Source organism: Pelophylax lessonae, assembly GCF_965119305.1.
Source record: "Pelophylax lessonae genome assembly, chromosome: 7".
NCBI classification, from domain to species: domain Eukaryota; kingdom Metazoa; phylum Chordata; class Amphibia; order Anura; family Ranidae; genus Pelophylax; species Pelophylax lessonae.
The window spans coordinates 193,573,670-193,590,735 of NC_138774.1; the positions used below are offsets into that span (position 1 = coordinate 193,573,670).

The window sequence follows — 17,066 nt, forward strand, 5'->3', positions numbered from 1 at the left end:
ATTTGTGTACTCATTTTATTAATATCTGAACTACTGAGGGACACAGAAGTCATATTATACTTCCTATTGGAGGATTGGATATTGGCAAACAAGAAACTGTAGGCCAGCCCAGGATAACCCCTCCAACTACCAGCATCCCTCAGTTTGGTTTCAAAGCAGTACTAGAAGCATGATCATAAACAGAGGGGTGAGACATGTAACCCTACTGGACTCCAAGAAGGGAATTTTATGTTGAGTACAAAAAGCCTAGTTTCTTTTATATCCACTTAGGTATTTTTTCACCTGCACGGCAGTCCTACTGAGGGGTGGTCAACACAGCAAATAAATGTTAACAGGCCCAAGAGGAAAAAAAATGGGATTTTTGACTTACCGAAAAATCTGTTTCTCTGAGTTCATTGACGGACACAGCTCTCCAGTATTCTGAACCATTGGGTTATATTGCCCCTACAGGAGTAGGACACCAAGCAGAAACAAGAACTTGGCTACACCTATAGACAGTTCTAGGTGGTATACTCCCCCTCTCTGCTAAAGGCCTTCAGCTTTGTAACAATGTCAGAAGTAATACAACTCCATAAAGGGGCGGGTGCTGTGTCCGTTAATAAACTCAGGGAAATGGATTTTACGGTAAGTAAAAAATCTCATTTTCTATTTCGTTCATTGACAGACACAGCTCTTCAGTATTCTGAACCATTGGGACGTCCCCAAGCAGTGCCAAACATGAGGGGTGGGACAACAAAAAAATCCCAAGGCTAAACCCAAGAGCCAACCAGGTAAACAGGAGCTCAACAAAAAAACAACTGGAGCCCAACATGAACAATACACCCCCAAAGAGGGAACAGACCCTCTAAACAGCAGCCTGCAAAACTTTGGGGCCAAAGGAAGCATCTGCAGATGGCAACACATCCACGTTGTAGAATTTAGAAAGTGTACACTGACGGCCAAGTTGTCGCCTTGCAAACCCGCACCACTGACGCCTGATGACCGAAGACCTAAGAAGCACTAAGCGCTTTTCTGTTAGCCGAATCTTTAAAAGCCCGCGATTCCTTAACCACAACCATGGTTGCCTTTTTCAACCTGGAAACCTGGGGTGTCCACCACCTGTGGAAAAGTGCACTTCTTGAGGATGGACTCCTCAAAGGGGTACCTGAAGGCAAAGCGTTTAGGAACCACAAAGGGACGTTTTGGACCTTTCCATTCTTTTGCGACAAATCTGTCAAAACAGGAAACACTTTTGCCAATCGAGACGGCTTGTGAGTGCCAGCCAGGGGACAGCTGACTCCGCCCCAGCTTCAGCTGCATCCTCCTTTTTTAAAGTTTCACGCACAGATACAATCAGGGCATCCACCAGCGCCTTTTCGTGCATAGCCACAGGTGTGGAGGAATCATCCTCACTATCCGATAATTCAGGGAGCGTGGTCGCAGACCTGCAAGGTGGGCAATGTCCAAGGCAGCCAAGTCAGATTCAGGATATGATGAGACACATGAGGCAGGGGAAGGCAGGGGATGCTTTTTGCTAGCGCACTATATTTACCTGAGCCCCCTCTTGATCCAGCGATGTTGCACAAGAGACTCGGCTGTCTGAGATGCTCCCTCCTGATTGGCTGAGACACAGCAGTGGGCGCATTTGGCTCCTGCTGCTGTCAATCAAAGTCAGTGAGCCAATGAGGAGAGAGAGGGGGTGCAGCCAAGTCGCAGCTCCGTGTCTAAATGGACACATGGAGCTGCGGGATGGCTTGGGTGCCCCCACAGCAAGGGAGAGGCCAGGAGCGCCAAAGAGAAGCCTGAGAAGAGGAGGATCACGGCTGCTCCGTGCAAAACCACTACACAGAGCAGGTGAGTATAACATGTTTGTTATTTTTATAAAAAAAACTAGACTTTAGTATCACTTTAAAGGAGATGTACAGCCAAAGCTTTTCCTCCTAGGAATCACAGGAGTGCAGATCGTTCTGCACTCCTGTGACCCGTTTTCAGCAGAGAGCAGGCTGAATGAAGTCCGGTCTCTGCGGATGTCACAGATGTCGGTCCAGGCACCGCGTCATCACGACCACAGAGTCAGGATCTGGCAGGTGCCTGGATTGACACCCAGCTCAGCCTCTCAGCAAGCCGTTGAGAGCCTGAGCCGGTCACTCCCCGGCCCTCCACAGCACCAGCGCTCCAATGAGCGAGGAGTGGGCAGAGCAGAGAGCTGTGACTGAAAGTCATCAGCTCTCTGCTTGGGGAGCTGTCAGAACGTTGCGAACCGCGGTGTTCGATTGCTCGGTTCTCAGTGCAGAGGCGTTGGGGGACAGATGTTGTATCCACCTAGGTAAGTATAACTGGGGAGAAAAAAAATGAAACCCCATACTTCTCTTTTAAGCACAGAGAAAACCAGGTTCAGATTCCACAAACAAACAGGGAGAGCTATATGGGGAAATCTCTGTACAAGGGTCTTAATCAAGTGAGAGGCCAGCAGTCTCTGAAACAGAACAGAAAGGGAAGACAACCCACTCAGCGGTAGGAAGGGGAGGATTTACTTCACTGAGAAAATTCCAGGATGGAAGCCCTGAGACTCACACCAATACAGAAAGCCATCAAATGCGATGATGGAACACACAGGAAATACCTTACTAGTCTTTAACATTATACTAATTACAAATTCAAAGGTGCCCTGTCTCCCCAAAACCTAGGTTTCAACAGCAAGCTCTTATAGCTAGCCAAAGTAAAGCAGGATAGTAAAAAGGTTACTTGCAATAGGTTCAAACATTTATGGCTCGTAAGATCCCGTTCGTGGACGTAACTGGCCATTATACAGTATTATGGCCAAATAGGACAAATATGGTGCCTTGTAAGCCAAATACATTACTGACATAGAGAAGTTGAGGATTTTTTTTAGCTATATATATATATATATATATATATATATATATATATATATATATATATATATATATATATATATATATATATATATATATATACACACACACAGTATATTAATAATATTCAATATCATTACCACCTAGCTATGTATATATTGGTGTAATATCAAACCTACAATATATGGAGATATGAGAAGCCTATATGAAGGACAGTTTAATTTAACCTAAATCATTCTTAATCATGTTTTTATTGTTATTATGTCAATAAAGTGATGATTTTAAGAAATTGGGTAAATCTTTGTGTTGCACCACAGAAAATCCGGTATGCCCCAGGCCTTACTGTTGACGTGAGATATCTTAGGGATGAGGTGACATTTTAACTATATCCACCAATTATCTCTTCATCGGTTAATGGGGTGGTGTGCAGTACATTGATAAGAACTAAAACAGTCTCTGTTAATTTGGGAGCAAAAGCTGTAGACAGTGACTCCTCAGGGGCTAGCTCATGGGGAGTGACTCAGAATTAAACTCTGAAGGCTGTTGGCTCAGAAACCACCAAGGTCATGGGTAAATCAGATACAGAATTTAGGGAAGAAGGCACAGGAGCTGAATTGTGTCTTCTACAGCCAATAACTGAGTGATTAGAGCGACAAAGTCCTGTATTATGGTACTAAAAAACTCAGCAGAACGAAAGGAGATACACTGAACAGAGCTAAAAAGGACTCCAATTATAGCATAGACTCCAGAAGTGTATGGCTACAGGATTCCAGGATGCAAATGTCGAGACAATCAGTGGTAGGGCTGCCATTAAAAATAATGGGGCCCTGTACAGCCTACCTTACAGCCCCCACTGCAACTGCATAAAACCCAGATAGCTGATAGTAGATGAGGGATAAATGGTGGGAGTGCTCCAAAGTCACTGTAGTTGGCAACAGGAATGGATTGAAGTTCTATATGGCTCTTTGCAAGCAGGAGAAGCAGCAGGGAGATACTATATGGCATTTTGTTTGCCATTGTCCAAATATCCTGCAGGCAGCAGAAAAAAAACATAAAGTGAAAGACTTCCTGTGTCTCTCAATGGATGAGAAAAAAAAGTTTATTTTTGACTTGACTACACGCATCTCTCTAGGCAAAAAATTGAGGCACGCTAGAAGTTGGACTCACCTGGGCTGGCTCACCTTTTTTGTTTGCCAGTGTCCAATCATCCTTAACCACTTGCCACCCGCCCTATAACTGATTGACGGCGGCAAAGTGCTTGCACTATCCTGACTGGCCGTCATATGACGTCCAGCAGGATAGGGCGCGCAGAGCGGCGATCGGTGCTGCGGTGTGTCACTATGACTAATGACGTAGGCTCTTTACCATGTGACCAGCTGTGTCCAATCACAGCTGGTCACATAGTAAATAGGAAGTGCCATTGATTGGCTTTCCTCAGTTCGTGCCTGACAGGCACGAGTAGAGGAGAGCCAATCTGCGGCTCTCCAGACTGGGTGTCTGTGCTGGTAATCAGAGCATTGATTACCAGTGCAGACCCTTGGGGGGTGCCACTAGAGCCACCAGGAATTGCCCACCCATGGTCACCAGGGATGCCCACCCATAACCACCAGGGATGCCCACCCATGGCCACCAGGCATGGCAATCAGGGCTCAGGGACCCTTTCAGTGCCCTCCTCATCAGAGCTTCTCATGACTGCCATCTATCAGTGCTCCCCACCATTGCAATCTATCAGTGCCGCCCACCAGTGCCTATTATTGCACACCAGTGCCGCCTATCAGTGCCGCCTATCAGTGCCCATTAGCGCACCTATCAGTGCCCACCAGTGCTGCATATCAGTGCTACCTATCAGTGCCACATATCAGTGCCCATTAGTGCTGCATATCAGTGCCGCCTATCAGTGCCCATTAGTGCTGCATATCAGTGCCACCCCATCAGTGCCTTCTCATCAGTGCGGCCTCATCAGTGCAGGAAAAAACGTATCTATTTACAAAATTTTATAACAAACAAAAAAACTTTTTTTTTAAAAAAAAACTTTTTGGTATTTTTTTATTTGTGTAGCAAAAAAGAAAAAACCTTGCGGTGATCAAATACCACCAAAAGAAAGCTCTATTTGTGGGAAAAAAATGACATAAATTTGGTTTAGGTACAGTGTTGCATGACCGCGCAATTGTCATTCAAAATGCAACAGCTCTAAAAGCTGAAAATTGGCCTGGGCAGGAAGGGGGTGAAAGTGCCCAGTATTGAATTAATTCTCATTAACTCAATATCACACATCTTTAACAATGTACCATTTTTGTTAACAATATCATCCAGTAATAAACTAACAGAGTCTCAGTTATGACAGGAGATGCTTGATCTAAATAGTATTAATCAGGGCTTTTTTTCAGCTGGAACTTGGGGGGGGAACTCAGTTCCACCACCTCTGGCTCAGGCCCTCTGTTCCCGGCTCACTACTATCACTTCTAAACACGAAAGTCCGGCTTCTGTGTTTACAAGTGACAGCTTGTCTCCCAATGGTTCCCAAAGATCTGATCTCCTGAGTGGCTCCCACTGAGCGCAGGATGGGGGACAAGGGAAAGGCAGGTGCCCGGGGTGCAGTGCAGATGCCGACACCTCCACTGGATGATCTCTATGCAAGTGAGAGAGGCAGAGCCAACTATAGTTTACAGGGAGGTATTAGAGTCAAAAGGATGCTTTAGCTTAATACAGCAACAAAAGACGTGGAAGGTAGTGGAGCTTTTGAGGAGGGAGGAAGAAGATGGGGGCAGTGGAGGGGGGTTGCATGCAGAGGTCAGAGCTAAAGAAGGGTGAAAGAGAGATGTGGATGAGAGATGCAGAGGCAAGCAGCTGTGGAAGAAGACTGAACTCTGCACTCTGTATGCAGCGCACCCCTGAACTCTGCACTATGTACCTAGCACACTGCCAGACTGTGCACTGTGTGTATGTAACCTCCCCAAACTAAGCCTACCTAAAGCCCCATACACACGTACCGATCGTCGTCATACAAACGTCGGCGGACGAAAGATCTGCCGATTGTACGCTTGTTAGTATGGTGCCTCCGACAGCTGTCTGCGCACATTCTGCGGACAAGAGTCTTTCTTGCAAACATGAAAATTTTTGTATGCCGACACCAGAACAGACGATTGTTCGCCAGTCAGTACAGAATTCTGCCGACAGACCGCAGATTTGCAAGACTGGGCATGCTCAGAAAAGAAAAAACACAGGGAAAGTTAACCATTACATGACATCACTTCTGCAGTCAGCTGAAGTCGGCGGACAACATTCTTGTGCTGTCTTTGCACTTTTCAACAGACATCGACATCCCGGGGAGAAAAGACGAACGTTTGTATGACGACGATCGGTACATGTGTACGGGGCTTAAGTTTTTGTTTTTTACTAAAATCTGGTGACTAAATTCCAGATAAAAACTTATTGTTGAAATTTTTAGAGTTTTCTTCTTGAACTTACCACTTAGGAAAACAAATATTTTCCGAAAGGTTATGGGTGACATCTTAGATAAAGTCCTAATTTTGAATGACAGCAACTTACAGTCCACACAGAAGACATCTATCCCAGTAATGAACTTATATCGTTAGGCCTTGATTGGAAAATTGCATTGAGCTTTAGGCAGGTGAGTGTAACTTCTGGCCTGGTGCCTTTAAAATCTTGAATTATAGATCACAAGGTTTGCACTTCCAAGCCTACAGCAAAGCCAGAGCCTGATACAAAACAGTGAGGCCTATAGTTCTAGTGACTAGAACTAGAATCTGTCGGAGCATGGTTCAGTTGGAAGTTCCACTAAAATCTGAAAGCGAAAAGGCTGCTGGGGTGTTTATTTTTACAAAAGCTATATAGAAATTAAACAACAGACTGCTGGAGCATATAGGGACCTTTTGTTACTAATGGCGCTTTTCCACTGCATGGAAGCGAACGGTTCGGCTCGCTTTTGTGCTTTTCCACTGCTGGTACCGCATTGTACAGTGTAGGAACAGTTCGGTACGGTGTAGGAACGGTTCGGTACGATACGGCGGCGCTTTTCCACTGCATGGAACAAACGGTACGGCTCTCTAAAACAGTACCACCTCGATTGTGGTTCCAAGAGGTACCATACCGGTACCATATCCCACAATCCTTTGCATGTAGTCACTACTAGCCACTGGTTGGTCAGAGAATCGTTGTTATTCCACCCACTTACTTTAGTACTACTTTAGTGGAGAAGCAAACCATACCAAACCGTACCGAACCGTTCCAACACCATACCATGCAGTACCATGCAGTGGGAAAAGCAAACCGGGCCAAGCAGGGCCGAGTAGAGCCGAGCCGGTATTTGCAGTGGAAAAGTGCCATAAATTGCTAATAGCTCAGTGGCTGCTAAGACTTGGAAAACATTTACAAAACCAGAACTGGCCTGATGTAATGTCACAACTGCAAGAAGAGATTTACTAAAACTGGAGCACTCAGAATCTAGTGCAGCTGTGCATGGTAGCCAATCGCCTTCTAACCTCTGCTTGTTCAATTAAGTTTTGGCAAAAAAAAAACGTGGAAGCTGATTGGTTTCTATGCAGAGTTGCGCCAGATTTTGAATTCTTCAGTGTTAGTAAATGACCTCCAAAGTGTCCAGGGCATGTGGTTCACAAATACTTTAAACCTAAGACTTGCTGAACAAATAGGACATGATGAGCCATAAAGCTATCAGAAAAGCTGGGACTTGTAGTTCCATTACAAACACCTATTTTTACTCAACCATGGCACAGAGGAAAATGTTAAAGAGTGTGGTGCATCACTCACCTATCCTGCTGTCCATGACGTAGGTCTCAATAATCTCACTTTTCCTGCATAGGTCCTCTGCCATAGAGGCGCTGCTCACTTCTAAGTGCTTAACCTACGAGACAGACATTAAATTAAAACCATTGTCAGTGCTGGTCAGATTAAAGTGAAGTATGGAAAGAATGGGCTCTGCGGTGAGCACACAATGCAGATAATTATATTATATATATATGAACAAAATGTATAAGCATTGCACACATTAAAAGCTTTCATTAAACTGGCTGCATCTACATGGCTATAACTAGCTTATAACAGATAACTTTATTCCACACCATCCGAAAGGAAAGGATTTAACATTCGCACTGTGGATTGTGGGTAGGTGAGGTCAAACTATCCTTAAAGCCCAAATGAAGTTTTTTTTTTTCTATTTATAGCTATACACTGTCATCTTTTATAATTTTATAATGGTATTTGCTTGCAAATGCCTTAAAATACATTGTTCCCTTAGGAGAAATGAAATTCTAGCCCTCTCATTGCAGTATTTTGCGATGGCATAGAGGGGTAATAGCCAAACTCCTCGTCACAAGCATCCTATAAGTGCAGAGAAAAAGAGAGGGAGTAACTAATCAGGCCTGATGGTTTCAGAGTACACGGAACAATACACAGACAATTAGGAGTGAGGAGGCAATTATTACTGAGCTCACCCTCAAAACAGTGTCCTGGCAGCAGTGTTAATTATGGCAGCAAATTTCGGTTTAGTTTTAGTCTTAAATAAAATGCCATTTTAGTCATCTGCCATTGTTTTAGTTTTGGTCACATTTATTCGACTAAAAACTCCAGTACATTTTAGTCGACTAAAACTCATTTTAGTCGTCTAAAATCTAATGGATTGGCCAAATTGTAGTGCATTATTTAAGCATTTCTCTACAATTTCCAAACTCATTATATATTCCTGGAGTGAAAATATCTTATCTCATGTTATTTTTATGGTATTGAGGTTTGAATAACCTCACTGATACAGATTTAGCTGCTCTGGATGGTCTGAGGAGGCACAGTGCTCTGGACGATGGTCTGAGGAGGCCCGTAATGCACACAGTTCTCTGGACGATGGTCTGAGGAGGCCTGTAATGGACACAGTGCTCTGGACGATGGTCTGAGGAGGCCTGTAAAGGACACAGTGCTATGGACGATGGTCTGAGTAGGCCTGTAATGCACACAGTTCTCTGGACGATGGTCTGAGGAGGCCTGTAAAGGACACAGTGCTATGGACGATGGTCTGAGGAGGCCTGTAAGGCACACAGTGCTCTGGATGATGGTCTGAGGAGGCCTGTAATGCACACAGTTCTCTGGACGATGGTCTGAGGAGGCCTGTAATGGACACAGTGCTCTGGACGATGGTCTGAGGAGGCCTGTAATGCACACAGTGCTCTGGATGATGGTCTGAGGAGGCCTGTAATGCACACAGTGCTCTGGACAGACAGTGGTCTGAGGGGAGGCCTGTAATTGTAATGCACATAATCCCAGTGCTCTCTACTCTGGACGGTCATTGCTGGTAGTGGGACTCTGGTCAGGAGGCCTGTAATGCACAGTGTGGCTCTGGACGGTCGTCTCTTGACTCGGAGGCCTGCAATGCTGGCTGTACAGCCTGCCAACTGCTGCTAAGTGAAGTATGCTACAGACTCAAAATGCTTGCTTGCTAGAAGCAGGCGAAGCTCCGTAGAAAGCAGAAGCTCATGAGGGTAAAGGTCCCTGCCTCACATTTTCGTTTTAGTTCGTTAATGAAAACAGATTTGTACTTTTGTTTCGTTTTTGTCACTGTAGAAAGGCTGCCGAAGACAATCTTGACTAAAATGTTTTCGCTGACAAAATTAACACTGCCTGACAGTCACTCTGATCCAACCGCCTTGATGATATCTGAGCCAATGACTAGCATGAAGCCAGTAAAGTGACAGTAAAGTCAGAACCAGGTTGGTAACCTTAAAAGCCACTGGATCAGCATGACATCTATGCAACTAATATTTACAGAAGGGGCCAGCAAGGCACCCTCAACATTTTTTAGAAGATTTCCTTTAAACCTCTTTGATGTTAAGATTAACTGCTTGTTTGCAGTCACTTAGTTGGTGGCATTCTAAAATCAATGTGATATTAATGAGATGATCGTCAACATGCGAAATAAATTCAGTAATATAGAACAGAATCACGCAAGGGAGGTCGGTGCCTTAGCAGTTGTGGACCGTGCCTTCTGGAACTTGCCTGGTCCTACTGCACAGGATAAATGTCCAAAAAACAAAAATGGGGTCCACAAGGGTCATCTGCTCAGTTGCTCGTTTATTAACAGCTCAAAAGGCACAAACAGAGATTTGCAACTAATCAAGGGTGCAAAATCTAAAGCAAGTTCCACAACGTATTATGACGTTGTGACATTGATCTGCAGTGAAAGACTTGGAAAAGGCAAATCACTTTATCAATTCAGTGAATCGATTTTTTCACAATGATAGAATACACTTAAACCCTACAAAACTCAAAATACCGTATTAACAAGAAAGGAGAAAAAATAAAATAAATCCCAATTCAAGTTTTATCTACTGTAATTGTCTACTTCTATTAGGGTCCCCTGTCCCATGTACCGGCATTCCCCATTAAAAACAGTTTCCAAGCCTTCAGTTACTATTCTTCATCCTGACTCTTAAAACATGCCTGAGCACCGAGGATGCATAATTCCCACCATCCACTGCTTTTCTAAAACATGAGACTATCACAAATTGAGCCAGGAGAGAATGAAGATAGGGGCTTGCATCATTCAACCTTGCTCTCCTTTTCCTTACATCAGAAGCTAGTTCAGCTGCTTGTACAGGAATATTTATTTAAGGTGTACAGGAGATCATGGCATTTGGAAAAAAAAGTAATCAGGACAAAGAAAGGTTTCTCATTTAAATGGAACCGTCTTACAAAGAGTCAATCTGGAGAGTCAAAGTTGGAGTGGCCTGGACTTCTCACATCTCATGGAGACTCCAGTAGAAAGACCTCCCTGCCACAGTTACAGCCTACGTTCTCTATCCTACAACAGTGCCCCCCACCCCCCCACTACTCCATAATAATGCAGATCAGGCAACTCAAGCACAAAATCTAACCACTTACGCCCCTGAGAGACATAAACAATTTGCTGGCTTACCTATTCAGCATTTACAAAATTAGAAAGGTCAGCTTTGGGTGACTAACCCTTTAACAACACAGAACCAGATGAGCAGAACCATAAATAAAAATGGCTGATGTTCACGCCAGTGTTATTAAAGACCATTAGTTCAAAGTAATATGAAATATACACTATGGGTAATAAAACATTTAGTGAACAGATTTACCTTTTCTTCCAGCATCCACTTCTCTTGTTGAATTTCTGCTAATCTCTGGAAAAGGTCAGAAACCTCTTCATCTGACAGCTCAGCCGGTCTCTGAGGCTGGGACTGTGGACTTCCACTGTTAGACTAGAAAAGACACCACAAAGTAGTCCATTATACTGATAAAAGGATCCCTTATCCAAAGCAACCATGCAAGATACCTCTTTCATTCTCCAGCATTGGCCAGGCTATGGATTTTCAATGACATATATTTAACAGAAAATGATCTTTAGAACAAGGCACTATAGAGTAATTCATTCTCAAAATCACAGTAAAGCAGTTAAGTTGTTCAAGTTAGCTATGTCAGCAGTGCAGCTTCCCATGTTCCCTCCTTCTCAGACTACCTGCTCTGTGTTTACAATAGAGATCAGAAAGCTGAAAAGCTGCCAAGTCACTGCTGGGAGGAGGGTACAGGAGTAGTTGAGTTGGTTTAGAATGGGCACACACACAAATGATTTTTATCGCCAAGTTAAATTTGAAAAAGTTCCATTCCCCCAACTGGAACATCTGACAAGCAACCAGAAAGTAGAACATGCTCCAAATCAGTTGTATTGCAAGCAACTGCAGCTCCTTTTTAGCTCATTGATTTCAACAGAAGGATGAAATTAATCGTAAGTTGCAGTATAATAAATCTCTAGAACTGTGACCCATTACAGTAGGGTATACATTAAACATACATATAAAAATAAGAACACATTGGTCACTTTTTCTGTCAAGGCGCTTCTTGCCCATTTCTTTTCTCTGGGACATCCCCCTTTACTCATTTCATTGCTTACACACTAGTCTGTTGCTAGATTTACTAGCACATTTATTGGTCACCTCACCCAATTGCCCCTTTGGGCATTTTCCATTTCCCCTTTTTCCACTTATTTCCTTGTCACACTGCCCCACACCTTGGTTTCTTTCTTTCTTCCCCCTAATTTTCACACACCCTTAGTGCCTGGTCTTCCCCTTCCATTTTGGTCTTTAGTCCAGTATTTTTATCCACTACATATTACCCCTCATTATTTACTTGAGTTTACCCCATTATCCATTGTATACCCTATACTGGTTGTTCCATATGGTTCATCCTATGCCAGACTACCTTTGGCTTTGGGCTTACTATTGTATCCTATCAAATACTTGTACTACTTAATTATTAATTATCTCCATATTTATATTCTAATATAGCCCTCATGACCTTAATGGCAACTCACCTATCATATGGACCTAGCGCCCAGGTCGTATGCGGAATCCTTGCTCCCCCAGTTCCCGGTGTAGACGTATTCTCAGGTGGCCTCCAGCCCTCTTTGGCAGTATATTGTTTCATTGTAAGTCACATTCCACATTTTGTATCCCTAAAACCCCCCCTCTTTTGGATGCTATACCAAATATTTTATATTCTCTAGAGACCGAAATTGCCTGCTCCTGAGGAAGTGAACTATGCTTCACGAAACGCGTAGAGCTCAAGAGGCTTTTTCAACTGATAGTTATTGTACAAGCAAGCATCCAACTATTTCTATATTGCCTATTGTTGGTATATTGTATTAATTATTGTATCATTTTTTATGATTGTACCATGTTACTTTTATGTACAATGTTTATATTCCCCGTTTTATTTTATAATATTCAATGTACAAATGTTTAAGCGCTATGGTATATATTTCATTAAACACGTGATGATTCATCATATGCTCCGTTTTGCTTACCAGCAGCTGTGTATGTATTACCTACACATCATCACGTATGCACTGGCCACACCCCCTAAAAGTCCCACGTTTTTAGCCTTGAACACTATGTGTTCTTATTTATATATACATTAGGGATGGAGACCCCGTTGCACAGGTCTCAATTAAAGTCCAAATTTCCTCTTCTTTCCCAAGTGTCCCCTTCCCTTTTCCTCCCCAGTTTCCCATTTTCCCCCCTTTCAATTAAACATACATACTTTATAAACATGCAGAATAAAAGAAACAAATGATATGAGGCTTCTATACTAACATGGAACCAAGTATGACATCAAAAGGCTTATATTAAATGCATGCGGTAAATGACCATACATACATTATTTAACATATGGGAAGTTTTTAAATCTGCACTCAGAAGCAGGAACATTGCAGCTATGCAGCTGGTAGACATCTGTTCTATGCAGGGCAGGAAAGTGCAGGGTGAAAAGTGAAGGGATAAGGAGGTGTAGGAAAAGATCCCAGTTCCAAAAGGCTCTCTTCTAATCAGTGTGGCACCTAGACAACTGAATGTAATACCCTGTCCCCGATTTCCCTTATGCCCCGGATATGTGAAAAACCCTGCAGATTGTGGCGAGGGTGAAAAACAGAGGAGAGGCCAATGTGAGTGCTGAAGGCAGAATATAGAGAGGAACCAATATGGGTGCTGGGGGTAGGACACTGGAGAGAAACCAATGTGTGTGCTGGAGGTGGGATATAGGCGAGAAACCAATGTGTGTGCTGGAGGTGGGATAGAGGAAAGAAACCCATGTGTGTGCTGGAGGTGGGATACAGGAAAGAAACCAATGTGTGTTCTGGGGGTGGGATACAGGAAAGAAACCAATGTGTGTTCTGGGGGTGGGATGCAGGAAAGAAATCCAGGTGTTTGCTGGTGTTGGGAATGGGATACAGGAGAGAAACCAAAATGTGTGCTGGGGGTTTGTACAGGAGAGAAACCAATGTTTGTGTGCTGGAGGTGGGATAGAGGAAAGAAACCCATATGTGTGCTGGAGTTGGGATACAGAAGAGAAACCCATGTGTGTGCTGGAGGTGGAATACAGTAGGAAAACCAATGTGTGTGCTGGAGGTGGGATACAGAAGAGAAACGAATGTGTGTATGCTGAAATTGGGATACAGAGGGGAGACCAAAGTGTGTGCTGGGTGGCGAAATACAGAAGAAAGATCAATGTGTGTCCTGAGGGTGGGAAACAGGGGAGAACTCAATGTGTGTACTGGGGGCAAAATATAGGGGAAGATCAATATGTATACTGAGGATGAGATTGCGATGAAAGAACACTGAGTGTGCTGAAGGTGAGATACGGAAGAAAAAACAACATGTGGGTTGGGGTGGGATACAGGGGAGAGACCAATGTGCATGCTAGGGTTCAGATACAGAGGGAAGACCAGTGTTTGTGCTGGGGGCAAAATACAAGTAAGAGATCAATAAATGTGCTAAATGGTGAGAGAGAGATTGGAGACCAATTTGTACTGGGGCAAAATACAGGGGAGGGATCAATGTGTGGTGCTGGGGTTCGGATACAGGGGAGTGATCAATGTGTATGCTGAGAGTGAGATACAAGGGATAAATCAATGTGTGTGTTGGGGGAGGGATACACGGAAGAGACGAATTCATGTGATGAGAATGGAATCCAGGTGAAAAACCAATGTGTGTACTGGATGTGAGAGACACTAAGGTGTGTACTATAAGCAAGATTCTGTGGAGAGACCAATTTGTGTGCTAGCAGTGCGATACAGGGCAGAGACCAATGTATGTGCCAGGGTAAGATACAGGGGAGAAACCATTATGTTTTCTGGAGGTAAGATACAGGAGAGAAACCAATGTGTGTGCTGGGGGTGGGATACAGGAGAGAAACCAAATGTGTGTGCTAGGGGTGGGATACAGGAGAGAAACCAATGTGTGTGCTGGGCATGGGATACGGGAAAGAAAATGGATGTGCTGGGGGTGGGATACAGGAGAGAAACCAATGTGTGTGCTGGAGGTGGGATACAGGAGAGAAACCAATGTGTGTGCTGGAGGTGGGATACAGGAAATAAACCATTGTGTGTGCTGGCGGTGTGATACAGGTGAGTGACAACTGTGCTCATTTTATGGAGATGGGCCATACTGGTAGAACAGAACTAGAGGCAGAATTCCCCAACAGGAAGACAAAAGTGACAATCTGGCTTTAGGACTATTAAACATAGGACAGGTTTTTAGACAGTTTTTAACCTATACAGGAATGTCTGTCTTTGAGTCTTATGATGTCCTGTATAATTTTGCCTTAGCAAGCACATTGTTTGTGGCTATATGTGCAGGCTCTTAAATCTACAAAGCTACCAGGTAAAAATCTACTCTGAGTAGATAAATATGCAATGTCATCATATAAATAAATGGGAAAGTAATACATACAAATAAAAAAACAAAATCTTACAATAAACTTTTTTACGTGGTTGGGTATCTTTAAGAGAACCTGTCATTTCTGAAATATTTTATTCATCTATCAGCTGTGACACTTTAGAGCTTGTTCACAGAAACAGTAAGAGCCGGTTCACACTACCACGACTCAAAGTCCCGACTTTTGGGCGACTTTGAAGTCGCCCGTGCAGCACGACTTCATCCCTGCTTGCAAACGACTTCTCATAACAGAAGTCAATGCAAGTCGCTCCGACTTCGCCCAAAAGTAGTGCAGGAACCTTTTTCTAATTCGGAGCGATTAGAACGGTTCCATTGCACAGCATGGAGTGCTACTTGTCAGGAGACCAAGTTGCCTGACAAGTCGGAGTAGTGTGAACCAGCTCTAAGACTTTCACCTGTCTCTGGTCATCTTTTTATGTTACTCTAACGCACAGTGATCCTGACTCTCAGCTGAGAATCAGATGAACTGTAGGTATAGAAAAAGTTAGCTCTAAAAATAGCGATTTTAGGTAACAACTTTGAAACAAAATTTGAAAGTAACAGAAAATATTTAAAAAGAATAAGATATTACCTTATTGCTACTGGGCGCTGTGTTTTCTTTCATCATCTCTCGGTAGCTGAAGGACGAGACACTGCTGCTGTCGCCCGTTTGCGTCCGACTAGGGGAACTTATCTCTGCCAATACCAGATCCTCCAAACCTAAGCAAAAAATTACCAGTCAGAAACATTTTGAACAACCATGCGCAACTAAGCAGCCCATTACAGCATCCGACCTGCCCAAAATCCTACGGCACAGTCACAAAAACAAACCTTTCTGTAAAAAAGGGCTTACGGTTTACTCATTCTAAACTTGTCTATCATTTATTGAATACATGCATATGCCTTGACAGCTAGGGGCACCTGGATCCAATTAACAGTGAGGCCCTGCTGCATTGATGCACGCTCATTGTCTTATGCTTTGACACATATAATGATACCTGCGCCTATCACTTCCAATGGATCCTCATAAAAATGTCCAAGCATTAAAAAAAGTAGAGCATGCTGCATTTTTTATGCACTGGACTGTGCTGGAACACGGTAAAAATGCGTTAAAAAATACCAAAACGCACCTAAACACACCAAAAATGCATTGGATTACACATGTCCTTATTTAGGGTAAAAAAAATAAAAAAAGAGGAAGAAAAAATGCACTGGACTGCATCAAAAACACGCATGCAGAAACATCTGGGACACATCCAGGCTGCGTTTCTATGCTTTGAACTTGCCATTAAAGGATCAACTGCATTGTTTACTGTGTGCATCTGTGTTTTGTGCCCACCCCCAAAACATGTACAACGTTCCTTGCAACATGTGTGCATAGACGGTAAGCGGGCTAAAGGTTTGTTATAGAAAGCACTTATTTTATAGGGCTTATTCCAACAAAACAAAAAAAAGCTCAGGTTTTCCCTTCATGGAATGGACATGATGGAAATAGAAGTTTAGGACACACTATTTCAGTTTTTATTATTCTGCTTTTGGGGCTCATTCACACCAGCAGGTATGAGTAAGGTGTGCATAATGCACATGCATTTTGGGCAACCAAACTGATAAGAGGCATGGAGGAGCTCAGCTACGAGAAAAGATTAGAGGAACTGAATTTATTCTCTTGAGAAGAGAAGATTAAGGGGGGATATAATCAACATGTATAAATACATAAGGGCAGGGCCGATGCTTCCACTAGGCAAACTAGGCAGCCGCCTAGGACGCATTGCCATCTAGGGGCGCAGCCACGAGTCAGCACTCACTCTCCATCATGAATGATCCTTGTGAGCAGAGGAAAGGGGCGGCAGTGGGGGAGGAAGAAGGGACAGAGGAAGATGCCAGTTGTCTGGGGCAGTGGCAGAACTACCAGGCCCTGGCTTTCCACCATTGTTGGGGGAGCCCCAAGGGGCAG

General features: G+C 43.6%; 1 protein-coding gene across 1 annotated transcript in view; it reads right to left on the bottom strand.

Annotated features, from left to right (window-relative positions):
* Nucleotides 1-17,066, bottom strand: part of GRIPAP1 (GRIP1 associated protein 1) — a 192,830-nt gene that overhangs the window by 51,736 nt on the left and 124,028 nt on the right. The window contains 3 exon segments of the mRNA XM_082262827.1: nt 7,644-7,737; nt 10,982-11,104; nt 15,705-15,832. Of these exon segments, the coding sequence (XP_082118953.1) occupies nt 7,644-7,737; nt 10,982-11,104; nt 15,705-15,832 (345 nt within the window).